The 18416-nt window shown below is 38.0% G+C and overlaps 1 protein-coding gene across 1 annotated transcript in view; it reads left to right on the forward strand.

The window, feature by feature from the left end:
* Positions 1-18416, forward strand: part of col4a2 (collagen, type IV, alpha 2) — a 133083-nt gene that overhangs the window by 111728 nt on the left and 2939 nt on the right. The window contains exons 34-47 of the mRNA XM_081369536.1: positions 910-1091; positions 4417-4480; positions 4563-4637; positions 8479-8586; positions 8670-8777; positions 10495-10566; positions 10818-10943; positions 11671-11787; positions 12837-12998; positions 13308-13406; positions 16751-16897; positions 17044-17160; positions 17469-17660; positions 18101-18387. Coding sequence (XP_081225662.1) covers positions 910-1091; positions 4417-4480; positions 4563-4637; positions 8479-8586; positions 8670-8777; positions 10495-10566; positions 10818-10943; positions 11671-11787; positions 12837-12998; positions 13308-13406; positions 16751-16897; positions 17044-17160; positions 17469-17660; positions 18101-18387 — 1856 coding nt within the window. The remainder of the gene's footprint in view (positions 1-909; positions 1092-4416; positions 4481-4562; positions 4638-8478; positions 8587-8669; positions 8778-10494; positions 10567-10817; positions 10944-11670; positions 11788-12836; positions 12999-13307; positions 13407-16750; positions 16898-17043; positions 17161-17468; positions 17661-18100; positions 18388-18416) is intronic.

Raw genomic sequence — 18416 nt, forward strand, 5'->3', positions numbered from 1 at the left:
GAAAGGAACAGTTCCAGTTATTTTTTCGACTTGAGCTTGGTTTGGCACGGCACGATAACAAACCATTCTTGTCACAGTGAGGTGCAGGCAGAAGAAGATGAAGAAGAGTCAATAGTTCCAATGCAAATTCTACTCACAATATAAATCAAACTGGTACATAGAAGACGGGCAGAGGGTTCACACACACATTATACGACGTAGATCGGACAAGGACTGACTGAACAGATGGAACTAAATACAAACACAGATGAACACTGATTAACAGAACACAGGTGATACAATTGACGATGATGACTAAACAGGTGACAAAAGTGATAATGACAGTAACCATGGATACAGAGGAGTGGCGAGAAAAGAACAAAGGAGAACAGGAACCAATCAAAACTCAAACTGAAAGTCCAAACAAACACTGACACGTGACAATTCTCAGCCCGGACTGATGGCAGACTGATGCATTTGTATTACAATACAAAGAGCCCCACAGTGCAAAATGAAAACATATCCGTACCGACTGGGCCTGATCGGCATGAAATAGAACGGTTAAGCAATGAGAACGGTTTGGCCAGATGGTAGAAAAGCAGCTTATCTAACAGATGGAGAGAAAAAAATCTACAATCTACGCAAAAGATGTAACAATTTAGTTGAAGTTCTGTAGTTCTCTGAAATTTTTAATAAAAAAAAATCTGAAAACAGTCAAGTTTCATTTTCATACTAAAAACTGTGGATTTTTTAGAAATGTTTTTGTACATCTTCCAGGTCAAAACGGACCCGAATTTAATTTAATCAGAATTTGGTCATACTCTGATTATTTACATTTCTGCGTTTGGTTTTTGCTGATGTGAATAAAACAAAAAGATCCCTTTCAGACAGATAATTAGAGCTTTTCTTTCAACTTTCCTTTGGCTATAGGTACAAAAGGTGTTCCAGGTTATCCAGGAAGCGATGGGGAAGATGGACATCCAGGTGAGCCCAGTGATGCAAAAGGTACTAAAGGTGTTCCCGGAGAAAAAGGTTATTCAGGGCCTAAGGGAATGCCAGGGCCTACAGGACAGTCTGGAATTGAAGGTTTCCCTGGAATGCCTGGACCCAGGGTAGGAAAATGAGCCCATCTCTCTCTGACTCCTAAAACCCTTTATGATTTAAAGGGATAGTTCACTTTGAAATTAAATTTTGGTATGTTTTAGCTTACCTCAAGGGCATCCAAGATGTAGGTGTCTTTGTTTCCGCAGTAGTTTCAATTTTGATATTTTTAGCTCAAACCGTTCTTGTCTGTCAGTCATATAATGCAGGTCTATGGTCACCACCTCAAAGAGCATGCACAGTGAAGTCCAAATTAAACAATTCCCCATCGTAAGTACACATTGATGGCCTAAGACACGAAACGAGTGGTTTGTGTGAGAAAACGAACAGCATTTATATAGTTTTTACCTCTTGTACACTTTCCGGCGCTTGCGCAGACTAAGCCAGAACGCGCGCACACGTCACACACCAGGAAGCGCGCGCGCCCTCAGGCAGGGTGCGATTTGCCGGGGGGGATGCGTGGGGATTTCCCCCTTTCTGGTCAATGTATCCCTGCCTCTGCTTAATTATTTTTATCCCCGGTGGGGATAAATTTATCCCCCCCTCAAAGTGATCAGTGCTACTACACTAGTGGCGAGGCGGATCACAAAACTTATCACGGATCCGTGGTTTGATTAAAGTCCATTTTATTTTAAAATGCGCTACTTTGACTGGCTCCGCAGCCTCTCTGTAATCACCACTCTGAAGACTTGCTCCCGCCCACGGCGCTATATGATTGGTTACACATCACGAGTAATAGCCTATCAACACTTGCGAGACGGTTGCAGGTCTTTTTTTATGCCGCATATTCAGCATATTACTGAAGCGGGAATAAACATCACAATCTGGTTATCTGTTTCTATGATGACAAGCAGAGTTAGTGTCCCAGTCACACCACGTCGAATGGCCGAAGTTACACATAGCCTACGGTGTTTTACTCAATTGAGGCTAAACGCAAAGGTTTTTTGATTAGGCTACTCACTCACTCTTGAGTGTCTGGCGCGAGTAATTTCAATGTTAAGTCAATGTAAAGACGCATTTACGTGCGTCTAGAGGTCCTGCGGCGCGAAGGCGTTTCGCGCGGCGCTGTAGACGCGAAGCCCGAATGGGGCGAATTGACTTTGTCGGCCCGGCCCGACACATTAACTGTAATTATGAGCCCGAGCCCGATTTAAACCCGACCATTTTTTAATACGTGGGCCGTTATAACCAGGGGTGGCGCCAGGGAAGTTGAGATGAAGCAAAGATGAAGTTGATGATCGCCATCTCCGTAGTGAATGCGCATATATGGAGAAATGCATGGATTGCATCAGAGTGTTGCCTATTTCTTTTCGTTTTGAATTGTTTCGTTTAAAGACATTTCAAGCTTTCTTTAGATATATTTCTTAATATTCTCTGTGAGGCATACACTTAGTTTCAGTTAATTTATGATGAGATGCGCTCCATAACGTGCAGTGCAAGTGACCGGGGCGCGCCGGCGCCTCCATGATTATAGCCTATATCTGCTATAGCTGCTATATACTTCTTATTTATTAAATACATGCAATTTGTTGATGAAAAATGTATTAAAATTAAGATACAATTTTTTACAAAACGAAATTCACTTTAAAGAAAGGTTTTCTACAAAACAAAACTTAATGAAGTGGTCAAAATCATGTCTGACCCACTCCAAGTCTCCCGATATACTGCACATCCTATCTTACTCGTGCTGTTCACTTTTCATAAATCAACATAGATGGAAAAAATAACATTATAATATTTTAACAAATATGAAGCTAAATGAGCTTATTTAATGGCTACAACACATATAGTAGGCCTACAGAATCTCTGTACAAATTTCTGCACATTCATTTACTGCTTCTGAATTTTGCACACATAAGTTGAAAGGCATTTGTTTGTGCATAGTAAAACATATCTGCGACTGCAACATTTATCAAGTTCACGGATAATTGTGCGTGTATTTATTAATTATTATCTTAATGAATAATGCAACAAGGACAAATCATGTAAACTGCCTTGTTTGTTTATTCAGAATGAAATGGATCGCAAATGGATCCGAATGAAGAAACGTAAAAAAAAAAAAAAAAACGTGAACAATGATGCACAGAAAATGAACAAGAATGAACTTTGGATGGCCTAGGAGGAGTATGCCTAGCAGGCTACAACTCTAATTTAATTCAACAATGTTTTAGAATATAGAATATTTTTTAAACAAAATAAATCGGAACCGGAAGTTGCAAATGACTTTTCTCCAGTGTTGTGACGTATTTCTCAGTGAAAAGGAATATTGAACAGAGGGCAGGGTTTTACTCTAGCGCTCCTCCTCTCCATCTCTGCTCATAGCAGACTAACGGTTTGAGGGGAGTGGTTAAGCGTTTCCCAAACCAAGCCGTCAAACCTACGTCATCAGGGAAGGTCCTCCAATGCAGAGGGGAGGGGCATTTTCAGATTTTGATTAAAGATTACGAAGGCAAAAAAATGTTTTGTGTGGATTGACTTGCATGGATGAATTGTTTACCACAAAACGATCATTTTAGGCAAACAAAGTAAATATGGTCAATTTTGATTTCATGTGGACTTTAAAGTTTATTATCCCGGGCCCGGTGTGATGCGTGCGAGTGGAGGAGACGCTGAGCATGACACGTGACGTGTTGCATTTTGTAACACGAGTGCTCGATCAAGGGCCCAGCCCGGGTCGGATCAAGTTCGGGCTCAGGCAGAGAATCTAAGCTCTGATTTATCTGATCCTGTCCATTAGCTTTGATCCATGTACGGCTTTTCAGAATGTCACCAAGTACAAATATTTATGTAATTTTTCAGCGCGAAAACTCTAGAGCAGAACTCTAACTCCAGAGCAGCAAATGCAGTGAATGAAGCTCATGTTCTCATGATTTATTTTTATGAATAAAAATGTTTCAAAACATCCCCCCGTTTTTTTCACAAATCGCACCCTGCAGATCACTTGGACGTGGTTGTGTAGAGATAAAAACGATATAAATACTGTTCGTTTTCTCACACAAACCGCTCGTTTCGTGTCTTAGGCCATCAATGTGTACTTACGATGGGGAATTGTTTAATTTGGACTTCACTGTGCATGCTCTTTGAGGTGGTGACCATAGACCTGCATTATATGACTGACAGACAAGAACGGTTTGCCTTAAAAATATAAAAATTGAAACTACTGCGGAAACAAAGACACCTACATCTTGGATGCCCGTGGGGTAAGCTAAAACATACCAAAATTTAATTTCAAAGTGAACTATCCCTTTAAAACATTGCACATAATCTCCTTGTATATGGGGTCCTGTTAGAATATTTTGGGTGTAGTGCTTTTAGTCATTGTGGCTTCTATTGCAGGGCGACAAAGGCTCACCTGGTGCCTATGGACGGTCCGGAGATTCTGGAATTAAAGGAATAAAAGGTGCTCCTAAATAAACCTATGAAGTGTCCATATTATGCTTGATGTATGCCAAAAAGGTTTACGTAAGATTCCTTTATTTAAGGTGACGTGGGTGTTACCATGAGTCTTCCAGGATCAACAGGACTGAGAGGCGAAACTGGGCTGCCTGGAACTTCAGGTTAGAATTTTCCATATTTTATGGTGCATCAAACAATATTATTGTCACAGGATGAAGAAGAAGATGATAATAAAAGGTTCCAGTACGAAAAGTATTTTAATAATAGAATAAACTCAGGTACAGACATATGGTGTAACAGTGTGTGCGTGCAACAAAGCAAACACAAAAACAAACATTATCCGAAAACTGAGGGTGCACAGGGAGGAACTTAAAGAGTAACTAAACCCTAAACCAACTTTTTTTAGTTAATGATCTGTAAGAATGGGGCTTTATTAGTACTGTTCATTGATTCAAGTATTTTTTTTTTGACATTTGTGTTTAAAGTGTTTTAATTTTACAAAATATGGTGTAAAAACGCCTGAGTGCTGCCCTCTTCAGGTTGAACAGTGGCTACTGCAGTTGAATTTTCCTATTGGAAGTTGTGGTACCCTCTGACGTCAGAGAGTACCAGCTAACCACGCCCTTGCCTACAGAGAGATACATCTCAGATGCACGCCCCCCCCTCTCCACTGGGCTTTGCCTACTTTTCCAGCATTTTTCAAATATTGCCAGTGGGTGGAGTCAGGCTCTGACCAGGGGTTTAGTTACCCTTTAAATACATAATGGTTATGAACTGAATGATGAGCAGCTGTGATGATGATTATAGCGCAGGTACGTCTGTAAGATGTCTGCTAGAGATCTGGAAAACATCTGAGAAACATCTTAGAAAGAGCAGTTTTACATACATTCTAAATATAGGCATCTTCTAAATGTCTATATATGATCTGACAGGAGACGTCTCAGAGACGTATTGCAGATGAGCAAACACTCTAAAAAATACATCTTGCAGATGTAAATGCAGACATCGAAATAGACGTCTCTAAGGTTTTAAGTGTGCTATCGGGGTGTCCATAGAAACATACAAGTGACTGGAAACGAAGACAAAGAACATGTGACTGATGATAACAAATTAAAAGTCCATGAAAATGAAACTAGGAACAAACACAACTGAATAGGCGTGACAATTATATAATATTATGATATTATTATGATATTTTACTGTCCCTGTCAGTGGCGCCTGCAGCCGTAAGGCTGTACGCACTGTGCGTACCTTGAGAGGGGTTAATTAATGCCATTTTTATTTTTTACATATTTTTTTAATGATTATTAACATGTACAACACTCATGACATTGAGAAACAAAAGAGATTGAGAATAAATAAAGGTTTGCATTTGTGTGTTGTAAAGTCAAATGTGTGTATGTGCGTGCATGCGTGGGGAACAGTGGCGTGCACAGACCTCCTCCGGGGCAGGGGCGGAAGGACCAAAAAGGGCACTTTTTTAAAAAATATTTTATTTTTAAAATAAATCACCTGTATTTAAAGCAGTATCCGTCTGTCTGTTGTGTTTTTATCTATTTTAATGACTTCCTCACAATTATTTGGAATATCTCACTCGATAGAGAGCAGCAGTAGGTCAGAGAGCCTCTCTCGGAACTGATGATAATATAACTAATTATTATTTACATTACCAAACAAAACAGAGAATCAAGTCGGTAATTATGAGGAATTCATGTTTAGTTATGTTGATGTTATAAATTGTAGGCCTATGTATTCAATAAAGTGTTAGCTATCATGAAATCAGTAACACTTTACAATAAGGTTTCATTAGTTAAATTTATTAACATGAACTAATAATGAACTACACTTCTACACAATTTATTAATCTTAGTTAATATTAATTTCAGCATTTACTAAAACATTATTAAAATCAAAAGTTGTATTTGTTAACATTAGTTAATGCACTGACTGTGACATAACATGAACAAACAATTAAAAGTTGTATTATTATTAACTAAGATTAACAAATAGGCCTACAGTAGCCTAACAAATGTTTAGTTTAGTTTAGTTTCAGACACAGTTGAGCTAACAAACAACAGCACAGTCTGAAACAGGTGTAGGCTGAAGCTCTTGCTTATAATGCCTACCTTTTTAAAACATCTCATATTTTAATAAAAAATAAAAATAATTATTGTCTAACATCATTATAATGTTGACAAACAAATATAAACAGAATACAAAAACATTAGTATTTCCTGTGCAATACCATTGCACAATCCAAATACAACAAAAGCAGCTTGTTCATTTATCATTCTTTAAATGGTTTCATATAGTTTCAGTGCATTATTTTTTAAATAGTTTCTTTAACTTATTAAGTGCCCCACATATTTTTAATTCCTCATGACAGCTATTCCATAGATTTACACCTTTAACTGAAATGCAATGGTATTTTGCATTGGTCCTATGTTCTTTTTGAACTGTACAAGTTCCCCTTAAGTCATGTTGGCATTCTCTTTCTGTGAACAACCCTTGGATACTTTCTGGAAATTGATGATTTTTTACTTTGTACATGATCTGTAATGTTTTTAGTTGTTTTGCATGATTAGTTAATGTTAGTTAATATGAATAATAAACAAATGAACCTTATTGTAAAGTGTACTATGAAATCAAAGATATAAATTCCTTACAATTTAGAGCTGGACATGGACTTTTCCGAAATTTCCTTTCACTAGATGCATTTCCCCAAGCTAATAACACTTGCTATGGCCTGGACAAAAACGAATGACATTGTCAGACTCAGAATGCGGCTGAAATTGAGTTATACTTTTATGATTGTTAAGCATAACTCACATGCTGCCGCAACTTTTACAGTAGCATGGTATGATAATTGTAACTTTTCCGTATTAGCTTAATGTTACCTGCTGCCCGACCCGTGCAGTTTGAAGACTCGCGGCGAACTGCTGCGTACATAGCGCTGAAAAAAAGAACTCCGCCTACTGCCACTTCACCTCCGCCAAATGCTTCCGCCAAAAAAAAAAAAAAAATTAATATTTGTTTGTATTATTATTATTGTTCGTGGCAATGGTTTATAAGTGTATTGTTATTTATTATAATATTTATTTTAATAATAATTATTATTTACATTTATCAGAGAGGGGCACAATACATTTTGAGACAAAAGGGGCAGGGGCTTGAGCCCCCCCCCCCCCCCCCCCCCCCCCTGTGCACGCCACTGGTGGGGAATGAATGAAAATCTGATTGGCTAGTTTAGTTTTAGTTTACATACGAAAAATGACATTACAGATAGTTAATGTTTAAAACCAGGCTCAAAATGAGTAAACGCTCTCTAAAACAGCTAAACTTGATTGAAACATTTGCAAAAAGGCCTAAAACTTAATAGTAGGGATGGAAAAACGAAGCCTCTTAAATCTTTGAAGCTTTTATCTGATTCTTTCGGTAAGATCCGAAGCATCAAGAGTCAAAAACAGCGCCATCTTTTGGCAGGTAAAATTTACAGCAACCAGAAATTGTTTTGCAGTGCGCTGCTGCATTGTTTTATACTATTTATATGGCAGGATATATGATAGTGTAATGTAGGCTAAAGACTTGTATATAAAAAAAATGTTAGTAAATGGACATGGACTTGAACTTGCTTGGGTTCAAACAAGCCGACATGCAGGTGAAGCATTCACGTGACCGGAAAGAAAACAGTTGGTGCCGCTCAGTGAGTAACTTAAAAAAAAATAAAATTACGAAGCATTTCTACACAAGCACAAAAGTGTGCTCAGTTACTTGCATCAGCTCTTCTAAGTGTATGGAAAGAGACTGTCGATTTGTGATATTAGATCGTTAACACCAAGACACATTAGAACGCAACAAATATGGTGTCAAAGCGATAATTTATTTAATAGCTGTTTGCAGACGGGTGGGGTACTTCTGTGCATACCCTGACATAAAATTCTGCAGGTGCTCCTGGTCCCTGTGAACCACTTCTTAAATGAGTTTTTAATTTATATATCTTAGGTGAGAAGGGACTCGTAGGTCAACCTGGAGATAGAGGAAGTCCTGGTTTTGATGGCATTGAAGGGATGAAAGGCCAGCCGGGTGAACCAGGAAAATCTGGACCACCAGGTATAATAGTTTTGATAATTTTTCTTTGATTAAGCAATGTTGTTTTTGAAAATAGTTTTTAACTGGATCCACTTTTTCATCAGGCTTTGATGGCCAACAGGGTTTCCCAGGAAACCAAGGTCATAAGGGCTGGCCAGGAGAGCCAGGGCAGAAAGGAACCAGTGGATTTCAAGGCCAACCGGGACAAAAAGGCTTGTGGCTCTAATTGTCAAATTTAATGAAACAAAAACACAGCTATGTTAATACTCCTTATTTGTATATGCTTTCGTAACATTCCGAGATCGGTTATAATGACTGTTGTCAATAGCACCGCTATATAATGACCGCTCGTTCAGGTATTTGAGGCCTGCACTTCCATTATCATCATTATCACATTATTTATAGTATCTGACATTATTTATTACAGTTTTTCTCGATTGCTTAAACACATTTCTTGAAACTATGCCTCGTATTCTCAAAACTATAAACACAAATCCATAACGTCTCACCCAATTCCCCAAACATCCTATTTTCAGGTCAAAATGAAGCTCTACACTCAAAACCATTCACTCTTGCTGAAAAACCAAACTTTGCCCTCAAACAGGACACACAAGCCCTCAAAATCACACACACTACAACATAGTCTAAGACACTGGTGCAATAAATTCAAAACAACATTTCCAAAGCTGGTGTTATGTTGCTTGTGGTTCCCCCATCACAAACCTTTTCACATGATGAACACAAAAGACACAACCAGTGGATACATTGGCACATTTTTATTCATACACAGAAAACACACACACAAAAACATTTTTTTTTCCTGTTTTACTCTTTTTTTTAACTTTTTTTTTTTACTCTCTCCTCTAAATTTTTTTTTTTTATATATTTACTTGCAGTAAGATGTGTGTGACCAACATATGACAGTAAAAGTGCACACACAAATCATATTCTAATATGGAATTCGAATTGTATTGGAATGGTAAAGAGTGTTGGGACGTAACAGGATGGCCTCCACTCAAGGATACAGTATGATGGACACGTCTAAGAATGTTCCACATATGTTTGAAATACCATCATTTGCCTAGAAAGATAACATTCTGGGAGTCCAGACTATAAAGGAGAAAGGATGCCCTCCCTTCACTGTCACACTCTGCAGCCACTCTGTGTGACTGTATGACTGCTGGCCTTTTCTTGCAAGAAAATAAACCTCATCAAAGACTATTGGAAATGTTTGTCTCTTATTCAGTGATATAATTTTGTTTGCCACCACACCTCCCTGAAGGTTCTCGAGGCGACGGTAAAGTGACTCAAATTTGGCCTTACTCGTAGCTGAGCCTCCCTCATAGTCATAACATTGACAAAGACATGGGCAACTAGAGTGGCTTGAATTTCATCTGAGACTACTTGTCTTCTTGTCCTTGCCCTTCCTCCTCCTCCTCATTCTTATCCCTCTTCCTTCATGTCTTTCTGGATCCATTGTTCCAAAACGCAATAAACTGATTTGGGCCCTTTTATCTATCTATTGAAGGTTCTGATTGATGTGTGTTAAATTTTGACTCTTAGTGTTTCCACCTGGGTAATTGTGTGCTAACTGAGCTGAAGCTGTGCTGACTTGAGTGAACAATTTTGAATGCTAGTACTTTCTAAATGACAACATGGTCTAAGCAATGAGAAATTAAGGGTTCGTGTGTAGAGTTTTGCAGTGACAGTTCAACAAATCTGACTCATGTGTCAAAACAGGGAATAGTGTTTATAGTTTAGTGAAATGGGTGTGCTTTTTGATAAATGGCGTTATGGTTTTGAAATTTTAGTTCAAAAGCCTGGTTATAGTGTTTAAGCAATCGAGAAAAACTGTAATAATCTCTGTCAATTCTACCACTATATATTTATATATATGCTCAAACATTTCCTGGCTAATTTTTCCTCTAGGATTTCCTGGTCTTAAAGGCATTTTTGGGTTGGATGGCCTGAAAGGTCAAAAGGGTATCCGGGGTGTTCCAGGTACCTCTTCAGTGTTATTTGTTATCTTAGAAATTATAACATTATAAATCTTCTATTAACTAAAATATATTAATTATGTAACATGATTTACAGTTTAGCAATGTTATCATTATTATCATTATTATTAATTAGTATCATTATTATTATTATTATTATTATTATTTAGATTTTCATGTATATTACCTTAAATAAAGCCACATTGTTTTTATGCAGAATTAATGATATCTTTGGTGTATTTTGTTCCCTGCAAGGCAATGACGAATGGGGTCCTCCAGGTGACGCAGGAGTGAAAGGAGATAAAGGAGAGAGCGGTATCCCCAGCACTGAGGCTGGCATCCCTGGAGATCTGGGCCTCAAGGGTTTCACTGGAGATCTAGGTAGCTTAAAATGCATATCATAATCTGAATCAGGGGCAGTTCAATGGTCCTTGGAAATGTGGGGCTTTAGCACTATTTCACTGTTAAAACTGAGGCATCGTGTTGGAATTTGCTCTCGTCTTCTGTGAACGTAAACCCCGCCTTCTTTTATCTGATTGGCCATCACAATCATTTTGGCATTGACGAGCACTATGTTAGACTGCTGAACTTTTAGTCAACAAACCAAGCAGTGCGTAATAGAGTGCAACAGATCAGCATCAATAATATGAAATACATTGCAGCGAATCTATAATTTCCATCTACGGTTTATTGGCTATAATGACAGGATCGCAAAAGTGTAGAACTCAGCGAGCTTGCGCAAATCCGATCTTCAGTGCAGCATATTGAAACACCTCTGATTGGCCGTTGCGTTCAACAGACATGTCTTTGATTGGCTACAATGCTCAATGCTGCAAAAGCATGTTGTAAGTAGTAACCTTTGATGCCAAAGGAGAATTTTTTTTTTTTTTCATAATTAGGTAATCGCGTCAGCTGTATTCGTATTCTCAATTAATTTTCTGATTAAGTGTTAAGCTCTGTAAGAAAAACAAGGTAACAAAACTTTCAGGGCTTAAGCCCCCAAAGCCCACCCCTAGCACCTCCCCTGTTCCGAAACTGAAGTTTTGTGCATTTTTTATTTGAAGCAACTATGAACCAGTTCTAAACACTGAAACTGCTGTGTTTACAGGTGATAAGGGTGAATCTGGGCGTCCAGGTCTAGCAGGTCCTCCAGGCGCACAAGGATTCTCTGATAGACAAGGAGTTCCAGGCGACTATGGCTTTCCAGGCACTAAAGGACTTCCAGGTGAAGGACCCATTACTGGACATTTACAATAAACACTAGAAATGAGTACTAGAGACTGTATAAGAAGAAGGAGATTGACTAATTAAAGGGACTTTGGTCCCCATTTGTCCAAATAATTCACAACAAATTATTATTTATTTACAATATTATTTTGCAAAAGAGGGTTAAAGGAGTAGTTCACTTTCAAATGAAAATTCTGTCATCATATACTCACCCTCATGTTGTTTCAAACCTGTATGCATTTCTTTCTTCTGCTGAACAGAAAGGAAGTTATTTAGAAGAATATCAGTAACCAGGCAGTTTCTGGGTCCCATTGACTTCCATAGTAGGAAAAAAATATACTATGGAAGTCAATGGGATACGATGACAGAATTTTCATTTGAAAGTGAACTACTCCTTTAAAGGAGAACTCCGGTCAATTTTAACATTGAGCTCATTTTTTTGTAAATTTGGAGTACTGTCAGTACAGAGAACAACGACAAAAATCGGTGTTGCCTACACCGTGTTATCCTCTTTTTAAAATTTGCACCCTGTTGACTTCAATGGTCCACATCGCGATCACGCGCGTGAACTCGACAATCGACTACTGTGGACTTCGACCGAAAACAGGAAGAAAATACAGGTATGTGCGCTGGCTGAATTAACATCATTTTTATTAATATCTTTCACATCTACTGCAGTCAGATTCACCCGTGATCACTCTGAAGGAATCACTCACATGACCTGTGCACTTGTCATGACACATCAAGGATGTTAAGAGGCTAAAAGCAGGTTTAAAACTTGCCCCATTGAAGTCAACAGGGTGCAAATTTTAAAAATAGAATAACTCGGTGTAGGCAACACCGATTTTTGTAGTTGTTCTCTGTATTGACAGCACTCCAAATGTACAAAAAAATGAGCTCAATGTTAAAATTGACCGGAGTTCTCCTTTAAATATGTTTTGTAAATTAGTGAAGTAAATATAAAGCGTCACTTTGTCTAACAAAAATAACTTTCTTGAAAATTAATTTTGAAAAAATGTCTTGATACCTGTTGCTGTCATTCGTCAGGTTTTCCTGGTCCTAGAGGGATTACAGGTGAACCATCTCCATTCGGAGCAAAAGGAGATAAAGGAAATTCAGGTGATTTCGGATTCACCGGAGAAAAAGGAGTCCTGGGGGACAGAGGAGAAAAAGGACCGTCTGGGGAGCCTGGAGTGTCAGGAAGAAAAGGTAGATTATGAAATATGAATATGGTAAAGGTCATTGCATTGGCAAAATCAAAAAAGCAATCTAATAATCATTATGATGATTAATACAAGAGCAAATAAATGTGAACAAAAGAGAATTCAATAGAGAATAAAACTGTTAAATGTGACAAAATGTGGAATTCTTGAATGTAAATCATATTAAAATGTTTTAGATGAGCTGAGCAAAACACCCTGTTTTACACTCACATATTTTGCTCACTTTGTTTTGGAATGAGACCTGTTAACTGAAAAAGATCTTGAGTCATTTAGGAATGCTTTATTTCTTTTAAAGGTGAAAAAGGAGAACCAGGAATGATGGGTTTTCCAGGAAGACGTGGTTTTGAAGGCGACAGGGGCCCTGTTGGACCTAAAGGAGATACTGGACCCCCAGGTGATTATTTGAATCAACTAAATTATGTCTGTATGATCATTTTTTATTTAATATAATAAAATACTTTCAATTTACAATCCACACTTAATATGCAGAAATAGCTCTACTATATGGGTTTTCTAGTCAACCAGTTCAGTCATATGTTTCATATTTTGTTTATAATATTTTGGTTATACAAATATGGAAGTAAAATAATGACTAATCTCTTTGAAAAAAAGAAAAGAAAAAAAATAAGAAAAATAATACATTGCATTAAAAGTGCTTGCATTTTAATGCATTGTATTTTAAGTGCTTGTACTTTTGGGGGCTGAAATTCAACATGGTTGTATATTTTAGCTGTGAATATTTCAAATGAAAACATTTCATAAACAATTTCATTATTAAAAATTCAAGAATCCATATTCACCTTCCAGACTTCCTTTAAAAAATATTCACCTATAATATTCAACAGGCATTTTATATTCCATTTTATTTCGCTTAAAATTTTTACTTCAACAAATCCAGTGGTTCAAATTCAGCAGAATATTCACATCCGGACACAGCAGGAATAACAGTCGAGTACCAATGCCGTTAAGCCAGGGGTGGGCAAACTACGGCCCGCGGGCCACATGCGGCCCGTTAGGCTGTTTAATCCGGCCCGCCGAGTATTTAAAAAAATTGTCTTAAGATCGCATTAATTTTGCCTTTTTTCTTGCAATACTTTGCGTTATATATATATATACACTATGGAAACCAAACAGACAGCGACTTAAGCGCATAGACTTGTTGCACGTTAATGTTTTTTCCTTTTTTGGAAACTCAATGAGAAAAAAAATGTTTGGTAACCGCGTGCACACCTTAGTTTTTCCTTTGATTTGTCTGCTATTTAGTTTCTTTGCTCCTCTGGATTTGTGGAAGTATCCTGCCCGATTCCGTTTACCGACCTTTATCGTCCGGCTTTTGACTACGCTCCCCTGTCTGCCATGTAGCCTACAGAACCCGTTTTTTTTTTTCATTAAATGTTCTGATCTCCCTTTGCCTTTTATATTTTATTTTATTATTCTTAAAATAAATTTGTATATTTGTTTATTCCCACAAATGTATGACTTTTGGAAGTGCAAATTGCCATTCAGTTTTAATAAAGTTGAATTAACGTAACCTGTAATTGTTACTCTTCTAAGTGTACACTTGCAGATGTTTTGTTTCTAATTTACTGTTAGGCCATTAAATAATAATAAGGATAAACAATATTTAAAAAGTATAGGCTATAATTATCTAACATCTTTAAAAATTAACATCAAAACATAACATGCTAAATGGGGGATATCTAGCATAAAAAAAATTATTGTCAGAATGTCGTCTCTCAGTTGTTGAATTTCGCACAGACATTGCCACAACGTTGTCTGTTTGCTCAGCCCGATCTTATGAAAGTGCGAATACCACGAATTGTATTTGTAGTGCATAATATGTTTTCGCGTGCATATGATATGCACTTTATGGCGTGTAATAGGCACGCACTCCACACCCCTAATCCTAACCAAGGGGTTTACAGTGTGTAGCATGCACGCAAAAAAAAAAAAAACAAACAAAAAAAAAAAAACCTTTTTGCCGTATAAATGGCACGAGAAATTAAAATTTGTGGTATAGATACGCACTTTCATGAGATCGTGCTTCATAATCTGCTACTGGGCTGGCCCTCTGTCAAATTTTTAAAACCCAGTGTGGCCCTTGAGCCAAAAAGTTTGCCCACCCCTGCGTTAAGCCCAAAATTGACTTCAGCCATCTGTGTCCGTGCACTGTCCGTGTGACGTAATTTTCATCATCAGGAAGGACGTCCGCACACCCCGTCCACATGTACCACCATTTTTGTGACCGCACAGATGGTGCGTATACAACAGCGCATGTGTGAGTAACTTGAGCACTTGAAAACAAAATCCACAAGACAGTGTGCACGCGCCGAACCCATCTTTCTGCACTCATGGCCAAAGGAGTGTACTTTGAAAGGCTTGTGCACTCAATCGTGTGCAAGACGGAGCAGAACGCGGAAAATAAAGTATACCCAGGCCTTATAGGGCTAATTCTGAAACAATAAAACTACATAATATATGCAGCTTAAAACAAAACATAATAGATGTATCCTATGTATGCACATCGGTAATGTAATGGTAATGTAGATAAGTAATTTACATTACCATCATCATCAGTTGAATGTGTGGTGGACAGGACATGAAAATCCATCAATACTAAAAATAAATGTTTATGTTCACACATGGACTGAACAGCAGTTAATAAACTATTGCTTCAACTGATCTCTAACTTCTTAAACTTCAATAAACACGCAGAAATGAACCGATCAACTGCACATACCTCTGCTTAGCCATGAACTGTGGTTGAAAGCTGATGACGTAACATGAAGGTAGGCACGCCCTCACGTGATGTTGATTGGTCGATTGATAAGCTTAAATGTAATTGGCTAAAGAGTACGAATGATCTGAGAAGGAGGAGTGCACTGCCAGGAAAGTCTCAAAAATACACACACAAATCCAAGGTGATCCACATGTGAATGACGATTTGCACATTCACATTCAAGGATAAACTTTTGTGCACAGCTGTAGCTATATCGACGAATTGTATTTTGCATTTGTAAAATGTATTTTATGAATATATAATTTTATTTTGCGCATGTGAATTGCTTTTTGTGAATATATATATTTTCAGGTTTTTTTGTGCACGTGAATTTTGTTTCATGCATGTGAAATTGTCTATGCATGTGTGAATTAATTTTTTTTGTGTGAATTAATAATGAGACTGATCTGCTTCCATAGAAAATTGCCTCTCGAATATTATAGGTGGTATTTTTAAACAGAATGGATATTTTGGAAATTAAGTCTAGAAGGTGAATGTGGATTCTTGATTTTTTAATAATGAAATTGTTTATGAAATGTTTTCATTTGAAATATTCACAGCTTAAATATACAACCATGTTGAATTTCAGCCCCCAAAAATGCAAGCCGTGAAAAAACAATGCATTAAAATGCAAGCACTGTTAATGCAATGCATTTTTTTTAAGAAGTGCAATTCAACATGCTTTTTTGTTTCAAAGACATTAGTCAGTGTTTCCATGTACATATACTTCTACATACAAATCATTTAGAGAGAGAGATAGAGAGAGAGTGTGTATATAAAGTAACAAGAGGCTTGACCAGTACATCTAAATGTGTTGGCTGGATCTAGATTGTATATTGAACATTTAAAATGACTGGTTTATCAGACCATAAACGGGATCAGAAGCATTTGTTGCAGTGTTCAAAATAAAAATCTAATTTGACTGTACCTTGTTCATTCTCTCTACCTTGTTCTTTCAGGTTTTCCTGGGTCACCTGGTGCTAAAGGACTTCCACCAATTCAAAGGAAACTTCCAGGGGAAACAGGAGTACCTGGCCCAATGGGCATTCAAGGACCTTATGGACCCAATGGATATCCAGGCCCTGCTGGACCTCCTGGTGATGCAGGTACAAGAATTCAAAGCATCATTTTTTTATTGGTTCAAATCTCAACCAATGCAGTCATGGATGTGACATATAAACTTCTTCTGTGGTACTGTTGTTGCGCTCCTGAATCACAGTTCATTGTGTAAATAGCTATTATATGCTTACAGGGTTTATGGGTCCAAAGGGTCACAAGGGCATGCCAGGTCTCCCTGGAATACCAGGAAATCCAGGCTTCCGTGGAGAATCTGGACAAATGGGCCACCCTGGTCTGCAAGGAGAAGAAGGTAAATGGTGTGTTTGTGTAAATGGATGAGGATTATGGGATTCTGGGCTAGATTAGTGGATTAAGGGTTGCAGACGACTGGTCACCAAGAGGTCCTGGTTTATTTTTAAATGATTATGAATTTATTTTTTGTTGTGTAATTTTGGCAACTGGTAACATTCTTTAATTTGTTCAGTTAGGACAATGTCATTGTTTAAAACAAAGTTTCTAGATTTTATTCTTTTTTTTTTTTTTCATTTATTCAAAAGAATGGCAATAATTTTCATGTGAATTGTTTTTGCGGCTGCACACTTGAATCTGAATTCACAGGGTCCCGGGGACGCTCTGGTTTACCCGGTCCTATTGGAATGGCCGGCCGCAGTGTCAATGTTGGCTACCTGCTGGTGAAGCACAGTCAGTCGGAGCAGATCCCCATGTGCCCTGTGGGCATGTCCAAGTTATGGGATGGTTATAGCCTTCTGTACTTTGAGGGACAGGAGAAGGCCCACAACCAAGACCTGGGTGAGTGCAGATGACAAAGTAATAAAATCAATAACAAGATGTTGAGTCATTGCATGTCTGACACCACCATCATTTGTACAACTTTAGATCCAGAATATGAATGTTGAATTACATAGTGTTCGCTTACAGTATCTGCATTTACATGGACCCTACTATTCGTTTGTAATCGGACTAGTAGCACAGTCAGAATGAAAAAGTCATATTTAACTGCGTCAATCAAAATGAATTGGCCAAATGCGGAATGGATTGTAAGGGTTAGTTTAAACATGTTCTAATCGTTTTGACAGGACATGTATAAACTTGAAAACCGAAACTGGCAAACTATGCATGTGCAATGACGTAGAAATGGCGTAATGATGCATGATGCATGGAACGTAACTATACTTTGTGATTCTCTGAAAGCTTTAAAATGCCTCACAGGTCTCCGTTTTGTTTCCCAGGTCTAGCCGGCTCGTGTCTCCCCCGTTTTAACACCATGCCCTTCCTGTACTGCAATCCGGGAGACATATGCTACTATGCCAGCCGCAATGACAAATCCTATTGGCTGTCCACAACCGCACCAATTCCCATGATGCCTGTGGAGGAGGCCGAGATAAAACCATACATCAGCCGCTGTTCCGTGTGTGAAGCTCCAACTGTGGCCATCGCCATACACAGCCAAGATATAACTATCCCACAATGCCCAATAGGCTGGAGAAGTCTCTGGATTGGCTATTCCTTCCTTATGGTGAGACTTCAGTTCAAAATTGTTACACT

This window comes from Scardinius erythrophthalmus (genome assembly GCF_964197995.2).
Source record: "Scardinius erythrophthalmus genome assembly, chromosome: 6".
Taxonomy (NCBI): domain Eukaryota; kingdom Metazoa; phylum Chordata; class Actinopteri; order Cypriniformes; family Leuciscidae; genus Scardinius; species Scardinius erythrophthalmus.